General features: G+C 51.7%; 1 protein-coding gene across 1 annotated transcript in view; it reads left to right on the forward strand.

The window, feature by feature from the left end:
• Positions 1–356: 356 nt before the first annotated feature.
• The window catches only part of LOC105760944 (uncharacterized), an 82,463-nt gene continuing 63,128 nt past the window's right edge, over positions 357–19,691 (forward strand). Inside the window, exon 1 of the mRNA XM_072936809.1 lies at positions 357–534. Within this exon, the coding sequence (XP_072792910.1) occupies positions 420–534 (115 nt within the window). The 5' untranslated portion in view covers positions 357–419. The remainder of the gene's footprint in view (positions 535–19,691) is intronic.

Here is a 19,691-nt window from a genome sequence, read left to right on the forward strand (position 1 = left end):
GCAGGGCCGGGAACCCCCAGGGGGAGCTGGGCACGGCTGGGGGGGTGAAGCACCCCAAGAAACACCTGCAGTGAGTTTTTGGGAGAGGGAGGATGTGGGATGGTCCTTTACCTGCGGAGGGCAAACCAGCAGGAGGGGGTGTCAGCATCCCCTGCGGACCCCACTGGGGGTACAGCGTGTCCGTCCGTCCGTCTGTCACCCGCACGGCGGGGAAGGGGCACCCCCACCCCCAGCCCCTCATCCCCGGGGGGCTCTGGCAGCGCGGCTGATTTTGGGGAGGGGGTGATGCGGTGATGTGGGACGTGAACCCCGGGGCGGTGCGGGGCAGGGCGGGACCGGGGGCGGGCCCGGGGCTGGGGCCGGGGCCGGGGCTGTCCCGGCGGCGGGGCCGGGATGCGGCGGGGCCGGAGCCGGGCACGATGCGCGGCGGGGCGCTGCCGCTGCTCCGTGCCCTGTCCCTGTCCCTGTCCCTGTCCCTGTCCCTGTGCCCGGCGGCGCTGGCGGCCCCCGAGCCGGGCTCCGGGCTGGACTCAGGTAGGACCGGCGGCCGGGGGTCCCGGGGTTTGGGGTGGGGGTCCCGGGGGGGTCCCGGGGCTCAGCGGGGCTGGCGGGCGGCCGGGACATCCCGGGCAGGGATGCGGGCGGTCCCCAAGGGGATGCGCTGGGAGCCCGGCACCGCCCAGCGGCGAGAGGGGCTCGGGGCTCGGGGCTCGGGGCTCGGGGCTCGGGGCTCGGCCGGGACCCCCGGGCTCTGCCGGGATGCGCTGGAGGTGAAGGGACTCCCCAGCTGCTCCGGCATCCCGGCCACGGGGCAGCCAAAGATGTTACGGGGCAAAAAGGCTCTGCTGACAGCGAGGGGATGGAGCCTTTTGCGGGGTCCCCGTGTCACCGGGATGCCTGGAGGGGTCCCTCCCTGCGGGACGGAGCCGCCGGGTGTGCTGGGGTTTGTGTGTGGCTTCTTGCATGTCTCACATCGTAGTCATGGAATCCTAAACTGGTTTGGAAGGGACCTTAAAGCTCAGCTCGGTTCACCCCTGCCATGGCAGGGACACCTCCCACTGTCCCAGGCTGCTCCCAGCCCTGTCCAGCCTGGCCTTGGGCACTGCCAGGGATCCAGGGGCAGCCACAGCTGTGCCAGGGACTGCCCACCCTCTCCTTTGCCTGAGCATCATCCAGGTGTGAGGCTTTGCTCTTTGGTCACTGCTGCCCGGGCTGGGGAAGGTCCTGAGCTCAGGAAGGTTTTCAGGTTTTATTGTAGATCTGACTGGTGCATGGTGCAGTCCTCCAAACATGGGGTTTTCCTGGGCTGTGGCCTAAACCAAGACACTTCTTTGGGGTTGAGACTCTTGTTCCCAGCTAGTTCCTGCTGATGGAGCAGCTCTGCTCCAGGCAAGGCCTGTCTGGTGGTGGCACAGCTCCAGGAAACTCCCTGGAGGAGCAGGGTGGGAGTGAGGGGCAGAGGCTGCTGGGCTTGGCTGGATTCCTGCCCTTGGAGCTGGGCTGGGCTTGGGGAGCTGGAGCAGTGACCCGAGGCACTGCTGTGCCTGGCCAGGTGCCCTGGGTGCTGATCCTGAGGCAGGTGGGCAATAATTGAAGTATGGAGAGAGGCCCTGGGACTTGGTGTTCAGGCTGTGAGACCTTGTGGGGTTCTGTGTCCCCTTTGCTCCAGCAGTGGGCACAGCACGTGGCAGTTGTGACACCTTAGGCTTGGGAGGAAATTGGGGTCATTTCTCAGGAAAAAAGGATCCCAGCTGTTCTTCCCTGTGTTCTTTCCTCCCTCCAGCTCAGTCAGGACAGGGGGATTTGTTGCTCCTGTTCTCTGGGTTGGGTAGGAAGCTGTTGGTGCTCCTGGTGTCCTGTCCCCTTTGCCCACAGCTCCCCCATGTCCCTCAGCACTGGATCAGATCCATCCCATGAGCTCTAAACTGCATCAGCTGCAGCTGCAGGCTGGCCTGGGAATGGTGCAGAGGGTGCAGAGGATGATTTTTAAGGGAGCAGTTACTGAACTCGCATCTATTTTTGGTGGTTCCATAGAAACCTGGAAGGGTTTTGGGTTGAAAGGGACCTTGAAGCCCACCCATGGCAGGGACACCTCCCACCATCCCAGGCTGCTCCCAGACCTGTCCAGCCTGGCCCTGGGCACTGCCAGGGATCCAGGGGCAGCCACAGCTGCTCTGGGCACTCTGTGCCAGGGCTGCCCACCCTGCCAGGGAACAATTCCCAATTCCCAATCTCCCATCCATCCCTGCCCTCTGGCAGTGGGAGCCATTCCCTGTGTCCTGTCCCTCCATCCCCTGTCCCCAGTCCCTCTCCAGCTCTCCTGGAGCCCCTTCAGGCCCTGGAAGGGCTCTGAGCTCTCCCTGGAGCTTCTCCTCTCCAGGTGAGCACCCCCAGCTCCCAGCCTGGCTCTGGAGCAGAGGGGCTCCAACCCTGGAGCAGCTCCGTGGCCCCTCTGGTTATTTTATTGAAATTCCCAAGAATTCCCGTGCAGTGCTGTGGATCTGGGACAGGGCTGGCACTGGCAGGGATTTTTGCATTTGGGATGCTGTGGGGTGGGATGAGCCCCAGCTGCCCCTTCCTGCCCTCACAACCTGGGGGTCTCCAGGGCTTTGCTGAGCTCCTCCCACCATTCCTGGTCAAGGAGGAGGACAAGGTGGGAAGCTCCTTGGTTCAGTGGGAGCCCAGCAGCTCCCGATCTCCTGGGAGCCACTTTTCCCTCACAAATGCAATAAATGCTAATTGCAACCCCACTCTGCAAGACACAAAACTCCCCCAAATCAACCCAGAAAATCCTGTCTAGGAATGAGATCCGAAAAGGAAAGTGCACGAACAATTGGTCATTAATTAAAGCTGGAGTCATCCAATTAAAATCTGCTTAATTGAGGGATGCATCCAAAAATGCAGGGCTTGGCTCCTGCAGATGACATTTCTTGCTTGAGGTTTTAGGGAAAAATAGGTTTTCAGGAAATTATCCTGCTGGAGGCCTGAGACTCCAAAATGTCGGATCCAGCATTGTGCAAGGTCCTCAAATCTGGAGTCTTTTGGGAATGTGCACACAGATTTGGTAAATGAAACATTGAACCTGATGAAAATATGGAGAATTATATATAAATTATGTTGTATTAGTGCTGTCTATGTACAGTTGCATGTGCTTTATATATATTTTTGTATAAAAATATATTTATTTTTAGTAAATCATGTTTGTGTCTGGGCCTGATGCTGATAATCTTAACTAGTTTCAAGTCCAACTTCTTAAAAATCCAGAAATCCCAGATTTGTATCATTTGTATCTTTGTACTCGTTGTATCATTTCCACTTGACCCTCCATTCTATGGAGTGTCATGACATCCTTAATTAGGCAATTATATGGAATTACCAATTTTTTTCCCCTTGACAAGACCCTAAATTGTGCATTTAAAGTGGAATAAACCCAGGGGTCACTGCGTGTGCCCCGGCTCAGAGAGCAGCTGGGAGCCTTCCCCCGAGGCTCTGCCCAGGGAGGGCAGGGCATGGAAAACCAAACCCTGGGGGCTCTCAGGAGTTCTGGGAACCCCAGACAGAGCCCACCAGGAGATTTTTACAATCCAGCTTTTATCCCTGAGCTCCTTTGTGGGTTCTTTGTGCTCCAGAGCGAGGAGGAAAAAATCCTGCCTGGGTTTGTGCTTCTAATCCATTTGAGGGACTCCCTTACGTGAACTCTGCGTTTGCTGAGCATCATTTTCCAGCATTTTCTGCTGGATGAAAGAGCCTTTTCCCTAAAATCATTTTAATTGGGAACAGGGAGGGGGTGAGTTCCTGCTGTCCCTCAAATACCTTCTCTGGATCCCTGGGGGTTGTGTGGTTGTACTCTCCCCCTTGCACTGCCCTTGGCACACCCAGGTGCCTCTGGAATTTGGGAATTCCAGCCTGGAAGTGGCCCCTTGGACACAGGGAACAAGAACAGCAGCTGCTCTGCCAGTTATCCTGAAGTTAAGTTTCAAATCCCTGTTGCAAAACACAGAGATGCTATAATAGAACTTATTTATTGTAATTTGAGGATAAAATCGTGATCTGATAGTGTGGGAAGAGCTTGGGAGACGAGGGTGGGGTTTTGCCAGCATTTTTGAAGGTGAATTATTGTTTCAGGTGGCAGTGACACTGCTAGCCAGCTGCCCAAAGTTCTCAGGACAGGAAGCCCCCAAAGAACGATTTTCCTTCTCTGGAGAGACCCAGGAGCTGGCCCTGCATTCGGGATGTGGCACATGGGGATGTTTTCCTGCTGTCCCAGCTGTCACTGCCTCCTCCCAAGGTGACAGGAGACACAGCACTCATGGCACAGCCCCGAGGGGTGGGATTTGGGGTGCAGGGATGTGAGTTTGTGGGGCCTAACTCCCTGAGAGCTCCCCTGGCAAGGGGAAACCCTCCTGGAGCAGTTCTGTGTCAGGAAAAGCAGACACACAGGATTTTTTTTGGTGTTCAGGTTCTTGTTTTATTGTTATCTTATCAAAACTTCAGCACACTGTCTGTGCCCAGACCTTGCATGTGTGAAAGCAGCACAAAAATGGCCAACAACCTCATGCTGTGAGGCCTTTTTAGGTCTAATCAATAACTAAACTACCCAATTAAGAAGTGACACCTAAATGATTTCCCTTTCTAACCCAATAACTGACCCCTAAAGACCCGCAATGCAGATTTTTCTACCCAATTACAAGATACCACCCAAACCCAAGAAGAAGAAGAAGAAAGTAACTTGAGACAACATCCTGTACCCTCCGTCTTCAACCCATCTATAACATACTAAAAATCCCCAAACCTAAATTTCTCACCCATGGGACACACCACACCACTCTACAATCTCCAGGATCGATTTCACACTTTTGTGGTTTCTAGTTTACCTGGAGGCTTTGGAAGTTTTCTCCATGAATGAGGGTCAAAGTCAGAGTTTTCCTGGGAGTCAGAGCACCCCAGGGCAGACAGGGGGATATTCCCCAGGGGAATATTCCAGACAGGGGGATATTCCCCTTGCCCTGGGTTCCCACACAGGGACACATCCACCCTGGGCTGCCAGATCCAGCTGCTGGCATGGTGCTTTTTGCTCTGTTTAACTTTGCCCAGCTGCAGCTGTTTGGATTGAAAAGTCTCTCTCTGTTTTAAGTCTGTCTCGTGCTGGATCATTTAAAAACTTCCAGCCCAAACTTCCCAGGTGTTCCTGGGATCCCTGTCTTCAAAATGTTCTGGTGTTTGGCTGCATCCCCACAAGATCCCTCCAGATTAGACCAAATTAAAAACCTGATACTTCTCCACAAGCCTCACTTCCTAAAGCCTCTTTCCCTCCAGATCCAGGCCTTGCTCTGAGCTGCCTCTGGCACTCACAGCCCGTGTTCCCTGTGCCACCACAGAGTACAGAAGGATGCCAGAGCTGCTTTCACCTCTATTTTCTGCACCTTAGTAGGTGGGAGTCATTCCAGATGGTTCCATTTAAACTCTGGGGTGCTGGGGAAGGGTTTCAAATGCTGTTCCTTAGGGGAAGGTTTTCCAGAGAAGTGGAATGGACCATCCTGCAGCCTTGGGATCAGATCAGCTCCCCAGGAGCTGGGCTGGAGCATACAGACATCATTCCCATGGCAAAATGGACAGTCTGGGCTGAGTCACACCTAAACCTCGTCCAAACCCTGGCAGCTGCCGATGTCAAGCCCAAAGTGAGCCAGGCTGGGCTTAGGTGGAAGATTTTGGGGACAAACACAGAGTTTGGTGTGAGAAGCAGCTCGGAGTAGCTGTACACACCTCCTTCCTCTGGGCAGGCTCCCAAAAAGCTCCTAATTCCTTGCAGGAGGAGCAGCCATCTGCTCCTGGTTGAGGTCCTGGCCGTGGGTGACGTAACGTCGGTGCCTCCCTGGCTGAGGCAGCTGCAGCTCTGTGAGCTCTGGGCAGGCTGTGCTGTATATATATATGATTTCTGTGTTTATATACACATGACACGGCTCTCACAGCCAGCCCGGGGCTGGCACTGCCTGTGTGGGCCAGGAATTCTGCCTGTGCTGCCCTGGCAGGAGCTGGGAATGGTTTTGCAGCTCAGCTCCAAGGAGGGACCCTTCCCTGGACGCTGCAGGTTGTGGGTCCAGTGCTCCTCAGGGGGTTTGGGTGTCTGGGGCTTGTCTGGGAGGGAAAGCTGGGGGATCTCAATGGATCTTGGGTGCTGGGATGGGTCCTCATGGCCCTGCTGGGTGCAGGGTCGGGGCTCAGCTCTGCAGGGAGTGAGGGAGGATCACAGAACCACAGAGTCAATCACAGAACCACAGAATCAATCACAGAACCACAGAGGCACAGTCACAGAATCAGAGAATCACAGAACCACAGTCACAGAATCAGTTACAGAATCTATCAGAGTCAGAGAATCAATCACAGAATCAATCACAGAGTCACAGACTCACAGAGTCACAGAGTCAATCACAGAATCAATCACAGAATCAATCACAGAATCAACCACAAAATTACAGAATCAACCACAAAATTACTGAATCATATAATCAATTACAGAATCGCAGAATCATTCACAGAATTAATTACAGAATCAGCCACAAAATCACAGAATCAATCACAGAATCAATCACAGAATCACAGAACCACAGTCACGGAATCAATCACAGAATCAATCACAGAGTCACAGTCACAGAGTCACAGAATCAATCACAGAACTACAGAACCAACCACAGAATCACAGGATCAACTACAAAATTACAGAATCACAGGATCAATTACAGAATCACAGAATTAATCGCAGAATTAATCACAGAATCAGCCCCAGAATGACAGAATCTGACTTGGAAGGGACCCAGGAGGATCCCTCCTCCCTGGCCAGCTCTGGAATGAGGCAGGGGCTGTGCAGTGCTGCAGCTCTTTCCAGGCTGGTGTTGAAAGGGGCTCTCCTGCTCCTCTCGGCCCTGGCAGAGCGTTGGGGGACAGATCAGAGCACAGAAACCCCATTTCCTTCCCTAAAAAGATGCTGCTCCCCAACCCACCACCCCATTTCAGGGTTAGTAGGGTTTTTAGTGCTTTGCTGCCTGTTTTTGGACACACCCGGCTGCCGGTGTTCCCTGAGCATCCCCGGCTCGGCGGGATGCAGCAGCTCGGGGGCACCGCGGGCTCTGCAGGGCCGGGGGCACTTGGGGACACTGGCAGAGGGAAACGCGTCCTGCTGCCGCTGGGGCACAGGGATTCGTGTCCCCGCTGCTCCTGCATTGTGCACAGGCTTCACTCACCCGCCGGGAGCGCTGGGCTGGAAAGCTTTGCTCTCCTGGGCTCATCAATTAAGGGGAAAAAACAGAGGGACATGGAGGGACAGAGGGACATGGAGGGACAGAGGGACATGGAGGGACAGAGGGACATGGAGGGACACAGGGACACGGGGGGACAGAGGGACACGGGGGGACACAGGGACATGGGAGGACACAGGGACATGGAGGGACACAGGGACACGGCGGGATGGAAGGACACGGCGGGATGGAGGGACATGGAGGGACAGAGGGACATGGAGGGACACAGGGACAAGGCAGGACAGAGGGACAGGGTAGGACAGAGGGATACGGCGGGAAGGAGGGACAAGGCAGGACAGAGGGATGCAGCAGGACAGAGGGACATGGAAGCAAGTTTTGATATAGAAGGATAAGAGATGTGTCAATTGACAATTGCTGAGCCACTGCTGGACAGCTAAGAAAGCAAAGGTTAAGTCGAGCTGGAAGGAGGTTTTATGACTAGAGCAAAGGATATGTTGACCACAAAGAAAAAAGATGTAGAAATATGTCTTAGGAAAAGCAGAAGAGACCATAGGAAACAAACATGTTGATGTGGCAAGTAGAAAAAGGGTCTAAGAATTTTCCAGTGCAAGAAAACAGAAAACCAACTTTAAGCTTAAAGTGTAACATGTGGTTGTAACTCATGTGGTTGGGCAGTAATGACCATAATACGGTAACAATAGTTATGATAGGCTGTATGTAATGTAAAGGTGTTGATTGGTTCTTAGGTATTAAAATGCTCAGAAAAGCAAAGTTTCTAATGCAATGTAACCAGAATTAAAGGGGTTTCAGGTTTGCCTGGAGCTGGAGCTGACACCTGTAGGCGTGGCTATGTCACCCACGACCCATGGCAGCTGTAAAATACAATAAACAGCATTTTGTATACAACAAATTCTCTGATTTCCTCTCTAAACAATGAAATGTGTTTATACTGAAGATTAGGAGTACATGAGACAGGTAATTTCTGCTCAGAGTGCATAAGATACATTTTATTTATTACTTTCTCTGCTCCCCTGCTGCTGAACCATCATTTCAAAGGCACATTTTGCACAGCAGCTCGTGCAGGGAGTGGGAAATGCTTGATGAAAGAGGCAGGGCAAAGGAGCTGCCAGCCAAGGAGGGCAGCAGCAGCCAGGAGTGGCACCTCTGGTTTGGCAGAGCTGCGTTGTTAATCCTTGTTTGAAGTCCTGGGATGGATCAGTGGAGCAGCTGGGCTTGGCCTGTGGAAATGCTGGGCTCTGTTAGGCAGGGCTGAGGGAGATGTTCTGTAATGAGAGCTATTAAAAGGTCGTTAGAGATGCGGAGGAGTTTTGAAGTCAGATCTCAGTTTCTGGCAGCGACTTTTGTGTGAGCAGATTTTTAATCAACTCCTGTGCTTTTTCTTATTTTTCTTTTCCTTTTTTTTTTTTTTTTTTTTTTTTTTTCATTCCTGGAGCTTTGTGGATGTTTCAGTTTTGAGGATGGCAAATGAAAGACGGGTGGGATTCATGTCAGGAGACAGGACATGGTGCCAGCGTGGTCCCCCTTGGCCTGGCTGGTGACATTTTGAGGAGTGTGGAGTTAAAGTGAGCTGCAAAGAAAAGAGAGAAAGAGAGAAAACCAGAAGGGTTCATACTTGTCAGAATCTGAGGTATTGATGATTCTGAGATTGTAGAAAGTCTCTGTCTTTCAGCCCCATTGCCAAAGCAGAAGCCATAATTGGTCTGTGCTGGTTTCAAGGTTGTTTATTCTGTTTATCTCTAACATGTTCTGCTGCCCTGCCGCAGCTCTGTCCTGCAGGGCAGCGTGTGGGGCTCTGCCCTCAGTGGGATGTTACAAACATTAAATACCACAAACTACCTGTGCTGGATTTACAATAACGTGCCAATATCTGTCACCTACGTTGGACAGTGTGTCCCCAGCCTGAACCAACAGAAAAATGCCAACACCACAGTGAAACATGGAGGGCATGAAGAAGGAGGAAAAGGACAAGACACACCCAATTTCCTCCATCTTGTCCCCTTTGGACCCCTAATCTAGAATCCTAAAATTTTACTTTTGCACCCGTGCCACACTTAATTATTACTTATATCAAACACACAGAGCTTGTAATTCATCCTGTAAGATTGAAAACTCTTTTCCATGGACAGAGATCACAGACAGTGTCTCTGGGGGCTCTGTCCAGGGGGGTTCCTGACCCCTGCCAGGGTCCCAGACCTGCCAGGGCAGTCAGAGGCATGCCCTGGATTCCCACACATACTCTGCATGTGGAGTTTGGGTGAAAAAGTCCCCCAGAGGTGCTGGCACTGCCCAGGCTCCCCAGGGAATGGGCACGGCCCCGAGGCTGCCAGAGCTCCAGGAGCCTTTGGCCAGCGCTGCCAGGGATGCCCAGGGTGGGATTTTGGGGGTCTGGGCAGGGACAGGAGCTGGGCTGGGTGATCCTTGGGGTCCCTTCCAGCTCAGGATATTCTGTGATTCCACAGCTGCTCTGGGCACCCTGTGCCAGGGCTGCCCACCCTGCCAGGGAACAATTCCCAATTCCCAATCTCCCATCCAGCCCTGCCCTCTGGCACTGGGAGCCATTCCCTGTGTCCTGCCCCTCCATCCCTTGTCCCCTTGCAGCTGTGGGGAGCAGAAGCCACCCCGCTCCCACTGGGCAGGTCCTGGAAGATCACAGACCCTGCAGAGGCCTGTGGTGGTTCCCTCTTTATCAGGGAAAACCTTTAAGCTGTTAAAAAGGCTCTGAGCAACACCTTCCTCAGTGGCTCCTTCTAAAGCAGAGTTCAGTCTCCTGCCCGGGGCACACAGAGCTCTGAATCCACATTAATTCATCCTGTAATGCCTCACTTGTGGTTTTCCTCTCTGTTTGAGGAGACTTTGGGGAATCCTGCAAACCCTACACCTCCTGCAGTAAAATTGCTGTTAATTTTCTCCCCCAGCTCTGCTGGTTTTAATTGTGACTCCCACGCCAGCTCTAACAACCCACATGTTTCATGTATTTATTATTTCATCTGCTCCTGGCCTGCCCCAAGGCTGGGTTGTGGCAGCTTCAGCTGCTGGCAAGGCTTTAAATCCAGATGAGATGTTTTTCCTAAAAGGAAGGATGTTTTTATAAATTCAGCCACAACTGTTGGTCTGAAAGTAGGAATTGAGCCAGAGATCTTCTTTGTGGGACAGCAGACCACAGAATCATGGAATTACGGAATGGTTTGGGTTGGAAGGGACCTCAGAGCCCACCCAGTGCCACCCCTGCCATGGCAGGGACACCTCCCATTGTCCCAGGCTGCTCCCAGCCCATCCAGCCTGGCCTTGGGCACTGCCAGGGATGAGGCAGGTACAGCTGCTCTGGGCCAGAGCTCAGAGGGAGATTTCTCCTGCATGAACAGGAGCAGATCCCACACTCTGTGATTGCTCTATCACCATTTTTTGAGTGCTGCTTGAGAAAAAGGGACCCACAATGAAAGTAAAGCAGGAAAAATGCTGTGCCTCGCTGTTGACCCCAGGCACAGCTCTAGCAGGCAGTGCTTAAATGTCGTATTTGGGGTTGTTGTCATTTAGTGATTCACATTTTGTATTTTTTCTGTATTAAATGTACCAGGTGGTCATGGCTTTTGGTGGGCAGGCTGTGATGGTGCTCCAGCAGCACTGACTGGTGTTACTGGTGTAGCTCCTGCTGGTCTCTGGAAGAGCTGGGTCGCTAAAAAACCCAGTTTCATGGCTGTTGGGACATTGCAAGTGTGTTTGTGCAGTGGCAGGAGGGGTAGGAGGTGTTTTAGGGACATTTTCAGGGCATAATTCACCTTGCAAGAGACTTCTGGAGATGGTGCAGCTGCTCTGGGCAGCTCCATCCTGATCCAGGGACCTGGACCTGGCTCCACTGTTTGCCTGTGGGTCAGGGTTAAATGTTTAAAACAGTATTTCTTGTTTGGACTCAAATGTTTATTAGTTCTTATTTATATTACAGTCTCACATGTTGTGAGCTCTACAACACTTCACTTACAAACTAAAAAATAGAGCTGTGGATCTCCTTCTAGAAACTCTTTTAAGGATAAACTGTCTAATTAAGAAATGATACTTAAATTATTTTTACTTTTAACTTAACCAACCACTCATACCTCACAATGTACTTTTTTATCTGATTACACAACACTACCTAAACCTATAAAGAAAAAAATAAGGAAGAAATACTCGTTAGTATTCTGAAACCTCCGTTTTACCTTATATATAAAACTATATTCTAAAACTTTAAGTTTCCTACTATGTGATATTACACACTTCTATTTAAACTACACACCCGTAATCTTAGTTCTGTTACTCAGTTTTAGAAGTTTTCTCTACAGCCTGAAGCCAAATGTAATATTCTTTTAAGAATCAGTGCCTATCAGTACAGAAAGTCTAAAATTCTCAGCAGCCAGGGTTCCAACATGTGGGGACAGCAGTGGCAGTTCCAAAGCTGTTCCTTTGTGTCTGGGCTCTTGTTCCCGGGATTTGCAGAGTCTGGTTTTGTTTAACTTGGTCTCAAGCCTTGGGGAGGAGGGTCTGGGTTACATCAGAGGCTGCAGCTCCCTCCTGTCGAGGGCATGGAGCCAACTGATACCAGAATGGGCAAAGGAGACAGGGCTGCCACGCTCCAGGAGCTCCCAGGGTGTCGTTCCCCCCCTCACGCAGCCCCTGAATAATCCGACTAGCTCAGAGATAAGGGGCTGTGAGGGGAGGAATATCAGGAGAAGGGTAAAGATATTCAAAAGAGGCTCTTACCCCAGGGGGTTGGAACAGCTCTCTTTATTCTGTGGTGTCCATGTGGAGAGCGGGGCAAAAGAGAGAGAACACAGGAAGTCTCAGGGGTCTATATAGGTTTTGGACAGGGTGGGCTTCCCTGGCTCTCCGCCAACCCCATTGGGGCAGAAAGGAGGGTCCAGGGGTTATCTTGATCAGAGCCACAGAGGCCCGGGGGAAGGGGGGCACAGGGTGCCCATGAGCTCACTATAACACCAGGGCACGGAGACAGCTCCAGATTGGTCAAATTTGCGGGAATTTTTGAAATTCCCACCAAAAACCTGAAAATCCCAGTGCAGCATTTCACCCTGACAAAGAAGGGGAGGAGGCTGAGCCCAAAGCAGCTCCCCAAGGCAGGACAGGGATGCAGGAAGGAGCATCCCCGGCTGTCCCAGCGTGTGGGGCTGCTCTGCCTCCTCCTTCCTCCCCATCCCCATCCCCATCCCCATCCCCATCCCCATCCCTGTGGGAATCCAGGGCTTCCCTCTGGCTGCCCTGGCAGGTCTGGGACCCTGGCAGGGGTCAGGAACCCCCCCTGGACAGAGCCCCCAGAGACACTGGCTGTGATCTCTGTCCATGGAAAAGAGTTTTCAATCTTACAGGATGAATTACAACCTTTGAGTGTTTGATAAGAATAATAATTAAGTATGACACGGGTGCAAAAGTAACATTTTAGGATTCTAGATTAGGGGTTCAGAGGGGACAAGATGGAGGAAATTGGGTGTGTCTTGTCCTTTTCCTCCTTCTTCATGCCCTCCATGTTTCACTGTGGTGTTGGCATTTTTCTGTTGGTTCAGGCTGGGGACACACTGTCCAACGTAGGTGACAGATATTGGCACGTTATTGTAAATCCAGCACAGGTAGTTTCTGGTATTTAATGTTTGTACCATCCCACTGAGGGCAGAGCCCCACACGCTGCCCTGCAGGACAGAGCTGCGGCAGGGCAGCAGAACATGTTAGAGATAAACAGAATAAACAACCTTGGAACCAGCACAGACCAATTATGGCTTCTGCTTTGGCAGTGGGGCTGACAGACAGAGACTTTCTACAATCTCAGAATCACCAATACCCACAGATTCCGACACATCCCCTGCAGCTTCCTGCCCCTCCTGAGCCAGACATGTGCAAACGTGACCGGGAATCCACCCGGGATGGCTTTTCCTGCCCCGGGCTGGTATTTCCTCCCGGCTGCCTCTCCCCCTGCACGGCCCCTTCTCCCCCAAGCCAAAGAGGCATCGCTGGTGACCCCGAGCCCCGCAGCTCCCCTCCCATCCCTGCTGCACAACGGGCAGCATCTGGCACACACGTGCTGCCCAGACTCTCCCAGGCCCCTTTTTTGGGATGTGTTCCCTCTCCAGCCCTGGTGTGCAGGAGGGGACACCCCTCAAAGGGACCCCCCCAAGGACAGGGGTGGTCCCAGCATCGCTGCTCCTTTCAGTTGTTTGGGGAAAGGTTCCTCCAGCAGAAGGGTTTGGGGGCTGTGCTGGAGGTTTGGGGGTGAGGAGTGATCCTGGATGGCTCGTGTGTGACTCCCATTGGTCAGCAGCTTTCTTAACTTGTTGGTCATTAAAAGTTGTTATTCTGTATTAATTGGTCACTCAAACCCCTGGTGTGTACATGCAGGGACAGTTGTTTGTGAGAGACAGTTTTCATTTTTCTATTTAACAGTATAAAACCAGTTTATACAGGAGTAAGATGTTTTTCACCCAGGAATAGATTGTTGTGCTAATGAACTGCTCACACCAGGATTGCTTTCACATGGGAACTTGCACAGTGACAAGGCCAGCCACTGATTTTAGGAGAGCAGGCTTGATTTTATGAAGCCTTTCTTTATGATTTTTCTACCTTATTGCAACATTTCCCTACAAAAGAAACTGCTCCTTGCTCTTTCTAGGACAAGAGGAAACAGCCTCAGGTTGCACCAGGGCAGGTTCAGATTGGAAATGAGGAAAAATTCCTTCTTGGGAAGGGTTTTAAGCCCAGGCTGCCCAGGGCAGTGGTGGAGTCCCATCCCTGGAGGGATTCAGAAGCTGTGGATGTGGCACTAGGGGACATGGCTCAGTGGTGGCCTTGGCAGAGCTGGGGGGATGGTTGGATTCTAGGGGGCTGGGCAGGCTCTTGAAATGCAGGAATCAAATATTTTAGGGAGAAGAGATGTTTGAGCCTGCCCACATCCTGCAGCAGTGTCCTTCCTGGTCTCTGGCTGTAGCAGAGAGGGAACAACCCCATGGCTTTGTGTGATTTAAGCTTGTTTCTGTCAGATTTTACAGTGAATTGAAACAATTCACTATTTAGGGCTGGGCTGATCCCTTGGAGTCTGTCTTTTGCTGCAGATTTGATGGGAATGGCACAGCAGTTCAAGCCAACTCCACTTTTTACATTACTTTTCTTCATTTGCTTCACTTCCAAAGCAGGAAAAAAGCAGCAGAGCCATTCCTTCCCGTGGTCCTGCTGCTCCCAGAGCACTGGAGTGTGCTGGAGGGGCTGGAACACTGCTCCAGCCCAGCAGGAGAGCTGCTGCAGCAATCTCCAGGACATTTAATCTGATGACTGCAAAACAAACCCAGCCCGGTGGGTTTGGAGGAGCCCTGCTCGCTGCTGGCTGGATAAATCCTGCAGGAATCGCTGGAGTTGGACAGGAAAGGGAGGTTCTGTGCCCTCAGAAATGCAGGTGTGGAGCAGGAGCAGCCATCCCGTGGTGTCTGCAGCACTCCAGCCTCTCAGGAGCTTTGTCGAGTGGTTTGATTTTTAGGGATATTTTTGGGAGAGCCCCGAGGAGCAGAGCTGTGCAGCAGGAGGGGCTTGGCCATGTCTGAGAGCTCCCAAGCGAGATGTGCAGAGGGATTTTGGGGATTTATATCCAGTGGGATCTCAGTTCCTCCAGCCTCTCCTTCCTTGGGGCCACGCTCGCTGCAAAGTCACTTCTGCTGTCCCCTGCTCTGGTTTGTGCCTGCACCTCACACCTGTCCTGGGACACCTGGGATGTTCCTGGTGGGAAAAGTGGTGGAGCCCAAGGTTAGGGAATAGGAGGTGCCTTTCCAAGCAGTGGATGCTGCACATGGACACCGGAGCAGGGGTTTGCTAGTCCCACAGGGATGCTGGAGGTGTCACCTCCAGTGCAGCTCCTCCAGGCTGTGCCAGTGCTGATGGTCCCAGCAGATTGCCCTGCCCAGCCCTGATCCAGCAGCTTTTCCCTCCTGAGCGGGGACAGGAGCCAGGGTGTGGGAACCCAGGGCTTCCCTCTGGCTGCCCTGGGACCCTGGCAGGGGTCAGGAACCCCCTGGACAGAGCCCCCAGAGACACTGTCTGTGATCTCTGCCCATGGAAAAGAGTTTTCAATCTTACAGGATGAATTACCAGCTCTGAGTGTTTGATATAAGTAACAATTAAGTGTGGCACAGGTACAAAAGTAAAATTTTAGGATTCTAGATTAGGGGTTCAAAGGGGACAAGATGGAGGAAATTGGGTGTGTCTTGTCCTTTTTCTCCTTCTTCATGCCCTCCATGTTTCACTGTGGTGTTGGCATTTTTCTGTTGGTTCAGGTTGGGGACACACTGTCCAACGTAGGTGACAGATATTGGCACGTTATTGTAAATCCAGCACAGGTAGTTTGTGGTATTTAATGTTTGTACCATCCCACTGAGGGCAGAGCCCCACACGCTGCCCTGCAGGACAGAGCTGCGGCAGGGCAGCAGAACATGTTAGAGATAAACAGAATAAACAACCTTGAAACCAGCACAGACCAATTATGGCTTCTGCTTTGGCAATGGGGCTGAAAGACAGAGACTTTCTACAATCTCGGTATCACCAATACCCACAGATTCCGACACAGGATCCATGGAAAACTCCCCTGAGCTCCACATGGCATGGCTCTCTTCCTTCCTGGCACCGAGAGGCAAAGCCAGGTGCCCAGGATTGCTTTTCACCAGCTGGGAATGTTTTATTGCCTTGGAAAGAGAAACCTTGAAACCTTCCACCAGGAGGAGGATTTCTCCCACCGTGATATTGGATACAGGATATGGCTTAAAAAATAATTCCTGACACTGTGGTGAGACAATATGAAATATTGTTTTTGTTTAGGAAATCCTACTTTTCCAGTCATGATGGCTTGTTCATGGATTTAGGTTTTTTCCTTCTTTTTAAGCATTCCAGGGTGGGTTATAGGTGATGTCCTGGTGTTTTCCAGCCCGTGTGTGCCCATAAAGGTGGGAATTCCAGGGGTCCTCTTCCCTGCTCTAAAGTTTTTTGTTCTGGAGGTGGCTTGGAAATGAAGTGGAATGGAGATGCAGCAAAATATTGGCTGCATTGTCAGACATGGGAGAATCCAGAGGATTCTGGGGCGCTGGAACAGAAGATGTGGAATAGAAGAATCTAGAGGAATTAGAGAAAATAGAAGAATCTAGAGGAATTACAGAAAATAGAAGAATATAGAGGAAATCTCTGCTTGGGGATGTTCCTGAGGCTGGCTGCTTCCAGGTGAAGGAATAGGGAATTGAGGGAGGGTGGGCTCGGGGGTCTGGAGCTCAGTGGACTTGGTGGAGGCTGAAGCAGAGCTGGTGAAACTGGGTCTGATCAGGGTGAAAATTTACAATCAGGAAGAGGGAGTGAAACTCCAGCTCGTTAAAACTGTTGGGTTTCCTGGGGTTTGTGAAAGAAAGAAAAAAAATTTAAAAAACCTAAAACGTGGTTTCCTGGGGGAGGATGGAAATGTCCTGTCAACTCCAGGGATTAAAAATAATACTGAATTTTCACTTTCAAAGAGTTTCAGTTAATTAAAGTGAACTTGCACTGAATAAAAGAAAACAAGAAAGAGGCAGCTCATCCACAGAGGCGAAACCTTTCCTTTCTGGGCTGACTCAAACTGACTCATTTTCCTTTTTTTTTTTTTTTTTTTTACTCAAATATTGGGACAGTTTTCTATGTGACACATGATTTCTTTCTAGCAATTCCCTTTTAACCCTGAGAGCTCCCCCACATCCAAATCCATCCTTTCCTCAGTCTGGGCTGCTCAGGGAAGTGATGAATCACTAACAAATGTTTTCCCCTGCTCAAAGGCAGAGGGAAGAATGAAGAGCAGATTTTATTTATTTATATATATACTTTTATTTTTTTTTTTTTTGCAAGGCAGAGACATCTCTGCTGTTCAAACAAGACTTGTCAGCTCTGTCTGGGGCTCTCCCCAAATCCATCCAATTCCTTGTAGAGGCAGCGTGTCTGACCTGGGCCCTTCTCAGCTTCACTTGTGATAAATAATCCAGCCTCAAAAACTGCAAGTTGAGGGGGAAAAAATAGATTTTCCTCTGAGTTCTACTGCATAAAAAAACTGAGGGAAATTATTTAGGTTAGTAAAGAAATGGAGAGAAAGGAAGATTGGTGTGAGCTGGGAAATCATTACTGCTGGTGGGATGCTCTGATGCAGCCTTTGAAGCAGAAAACACAGGAATGGGCACGAGCCAGGACTTGGATAGGAAGTTTTTCATGGGAATATGAAGATTTTGAACCCTGGAGAGGAAAAAGGGCTGGAGGAGCCCACATCCAGCAAGAAGCTTTTGCATAAAGCCCAGGCCCTCCTGCTGAGCATGTCCTCTGCTGGATCTCATCCACACTGGAAGTTCCTGGAAGCTTCTTCAGCCCCATCCCTGCTCATCCTCACTCACATTCCCAGCTGTGGAACCCCCCCCAGCCAAAATCTGGCCCCGGGAGCTCCAGAGGGTTCAGCCCCTCCTGGGGCTTGGCCAAGTGGTGCCTCCAGCACCGTTTTTGGGGTTTGGCAGCTCTGTGCACATGAATAAAATCCTGGTTTATGTTTATTTGCCCAGAGGCTCCTGAGCTCTGGTTCCAGCATTGTGGGCTCAACCTGAGCTGGTGAAAGGAGTTTGCAAGAGGAAATCTTTTGGTTGGGGCTCTCAGTGACTCCCACACCTGGGGAAGCAGCAGCTCCTGCCTTGGAGCAGCTCTTCAGGGAATCTGAAGGCTCCCAGGCAGCCAAAGATAATTTGGGTGTAAAAATACCAGTGATGGGGGAGAGGTGGGAGGTGATGAGCTCTGTCAGAGGAGCTTGGAGGAGCGTTTGGGAGTTGAGTCAAGGTTGAAACCGCAGCAATTCAATCGTTTGTACAGAAACCTGGCAGCCACCGGCGTGGAGTGAATCACAAATGTGCACATGTTTTGCCTGGGGTGAAAATCTGAGCTCTGTTTGGCTGTGAAATGGCAGCTTGTTAGGCTGGGAAACACTCCTTTTTAATTTATTTTTTTTATTCTTGGGAGCTGTGTTGAAGGGAGCAGGAGGGGAAGGCCAGGGCTGGTGCTGCTGCCCGGCTCTGCCCCAGGTGTCCTGGTTGGAAAAGCCAGGTGTCTGTTAGGGAAGGCAGGAGCCTCCCCTGAAATGGAAAATGTAAACCCCCTCCCTCTGAATTATTGTAATTTTGAAATTAAGGGACTCTCAGGTAAAGATATGGGAGTAGGAATAACAGTTCTTTAATAGGGAAATTAAAAATACAAATGCAATAGGACAGAAAAAGAAACCAAACCACTGCCAGAGTCAGAGCAGGCCCTGGCCCCTGTGGGTCAGGGAGGTGGCAGCAGCCCCAACCCAGGGTGGCTCAGCCCTCCTGCAGTGCCAGCTGTGCTTCTGCTGGAGCAGGATCCTGCACAAGGGGGGAGTTTTCCTCTGGAGCTCCAGGGCTGGGGGAGATGGGCCTGGGCTCCTCTGGGAATGCAGTGGGAAGAAAGCTGCTCCTCTGGGAATGCAGGGGGAAGAAAGCTGCTCCTCTGGGAATGCAGTGGGGAAGAAAGCTGCTCCTCTGGGAATGCAGGGGGAAGAAAGCTGCTCCTCTGGGAATGCAGGGGGCAAAGGCTGCTGTGGGGTTCCCAGGTCAGATTGTATCCAGGTAGGAATGCTCGGCTCATCCCCTGGGCAGAGCCTCTCCCCATGGATGATGGAATTTTCTCAGCCGTGCAGGGACACTCAGTGGCCATGAACAGCAGAGATCTCCTGGAGGGAGGATTGGCTGTGGGAGAGATAAAGAAAAACTGCCCAGTGAACAGAGGAGAATTGCCCCAGCTCTGACTGGGAATTGAACACACACTTAACCCAGGACAGCTGGGATGAGGTTCTGGTGCCTCTCCTCTCACTCCTGCAGGATGTGTTCCTGCACATCCCCCAGGGAAAACAATGCCCAGGAGCCCAATGCACCCACCAGACACTGACCCAGGTGCAGAATTTTAATACCAGGCCCTTGGGCCAGCAGCTTCTGGAGCTAAGGAAGCAGAACTGGGTCCCTGTGAGGTTCTGGGGGCTTTGCTGTCCTGCAGTCAAAACTCTCCCTCTTAATGAAGTTCACTGCTGCTAATTTGGGATGAGAACTGGTCACACTGGAGTGACAGGAGCTGGGGAGGCACCTGTAGGTGCAAAGCTCAGCTCAGGCAGGTCCAGCTCCCCCATGGGCTCCATGAGCAGGGTCTGTCTGTCCCCTGTCCCTCAGCACAGGGCCTTGGTCCTCCTCAGGGAATGTCATTGTCCCCAGAGTGGAGATTGCAGCATGGAGTGGCTGCATTTCAGTTAAAATCAACCCCCGGCCGTCCTTTAAAGGGACAATCGTCCTGGCTGAAGGAAGGGTGTCCCTGAGTTGGGATGGCTTGGGACAGAGATGCAGTGGGGACAGT

Source organism: Taeniopygia guttata, chromosome 17, assembly GCF_048771995.1.
Source record: "Taeniopygia guttata chromosome 17, bTaeGut7.mat, whole genome shotgun sequence".
Classification (NCBI taxonomy): Eukaryota; Metazoa; Chordata; class Aves; order Passeriformes; family Estrildidae; genus Taeniopygia; species Taeniopygia guttata.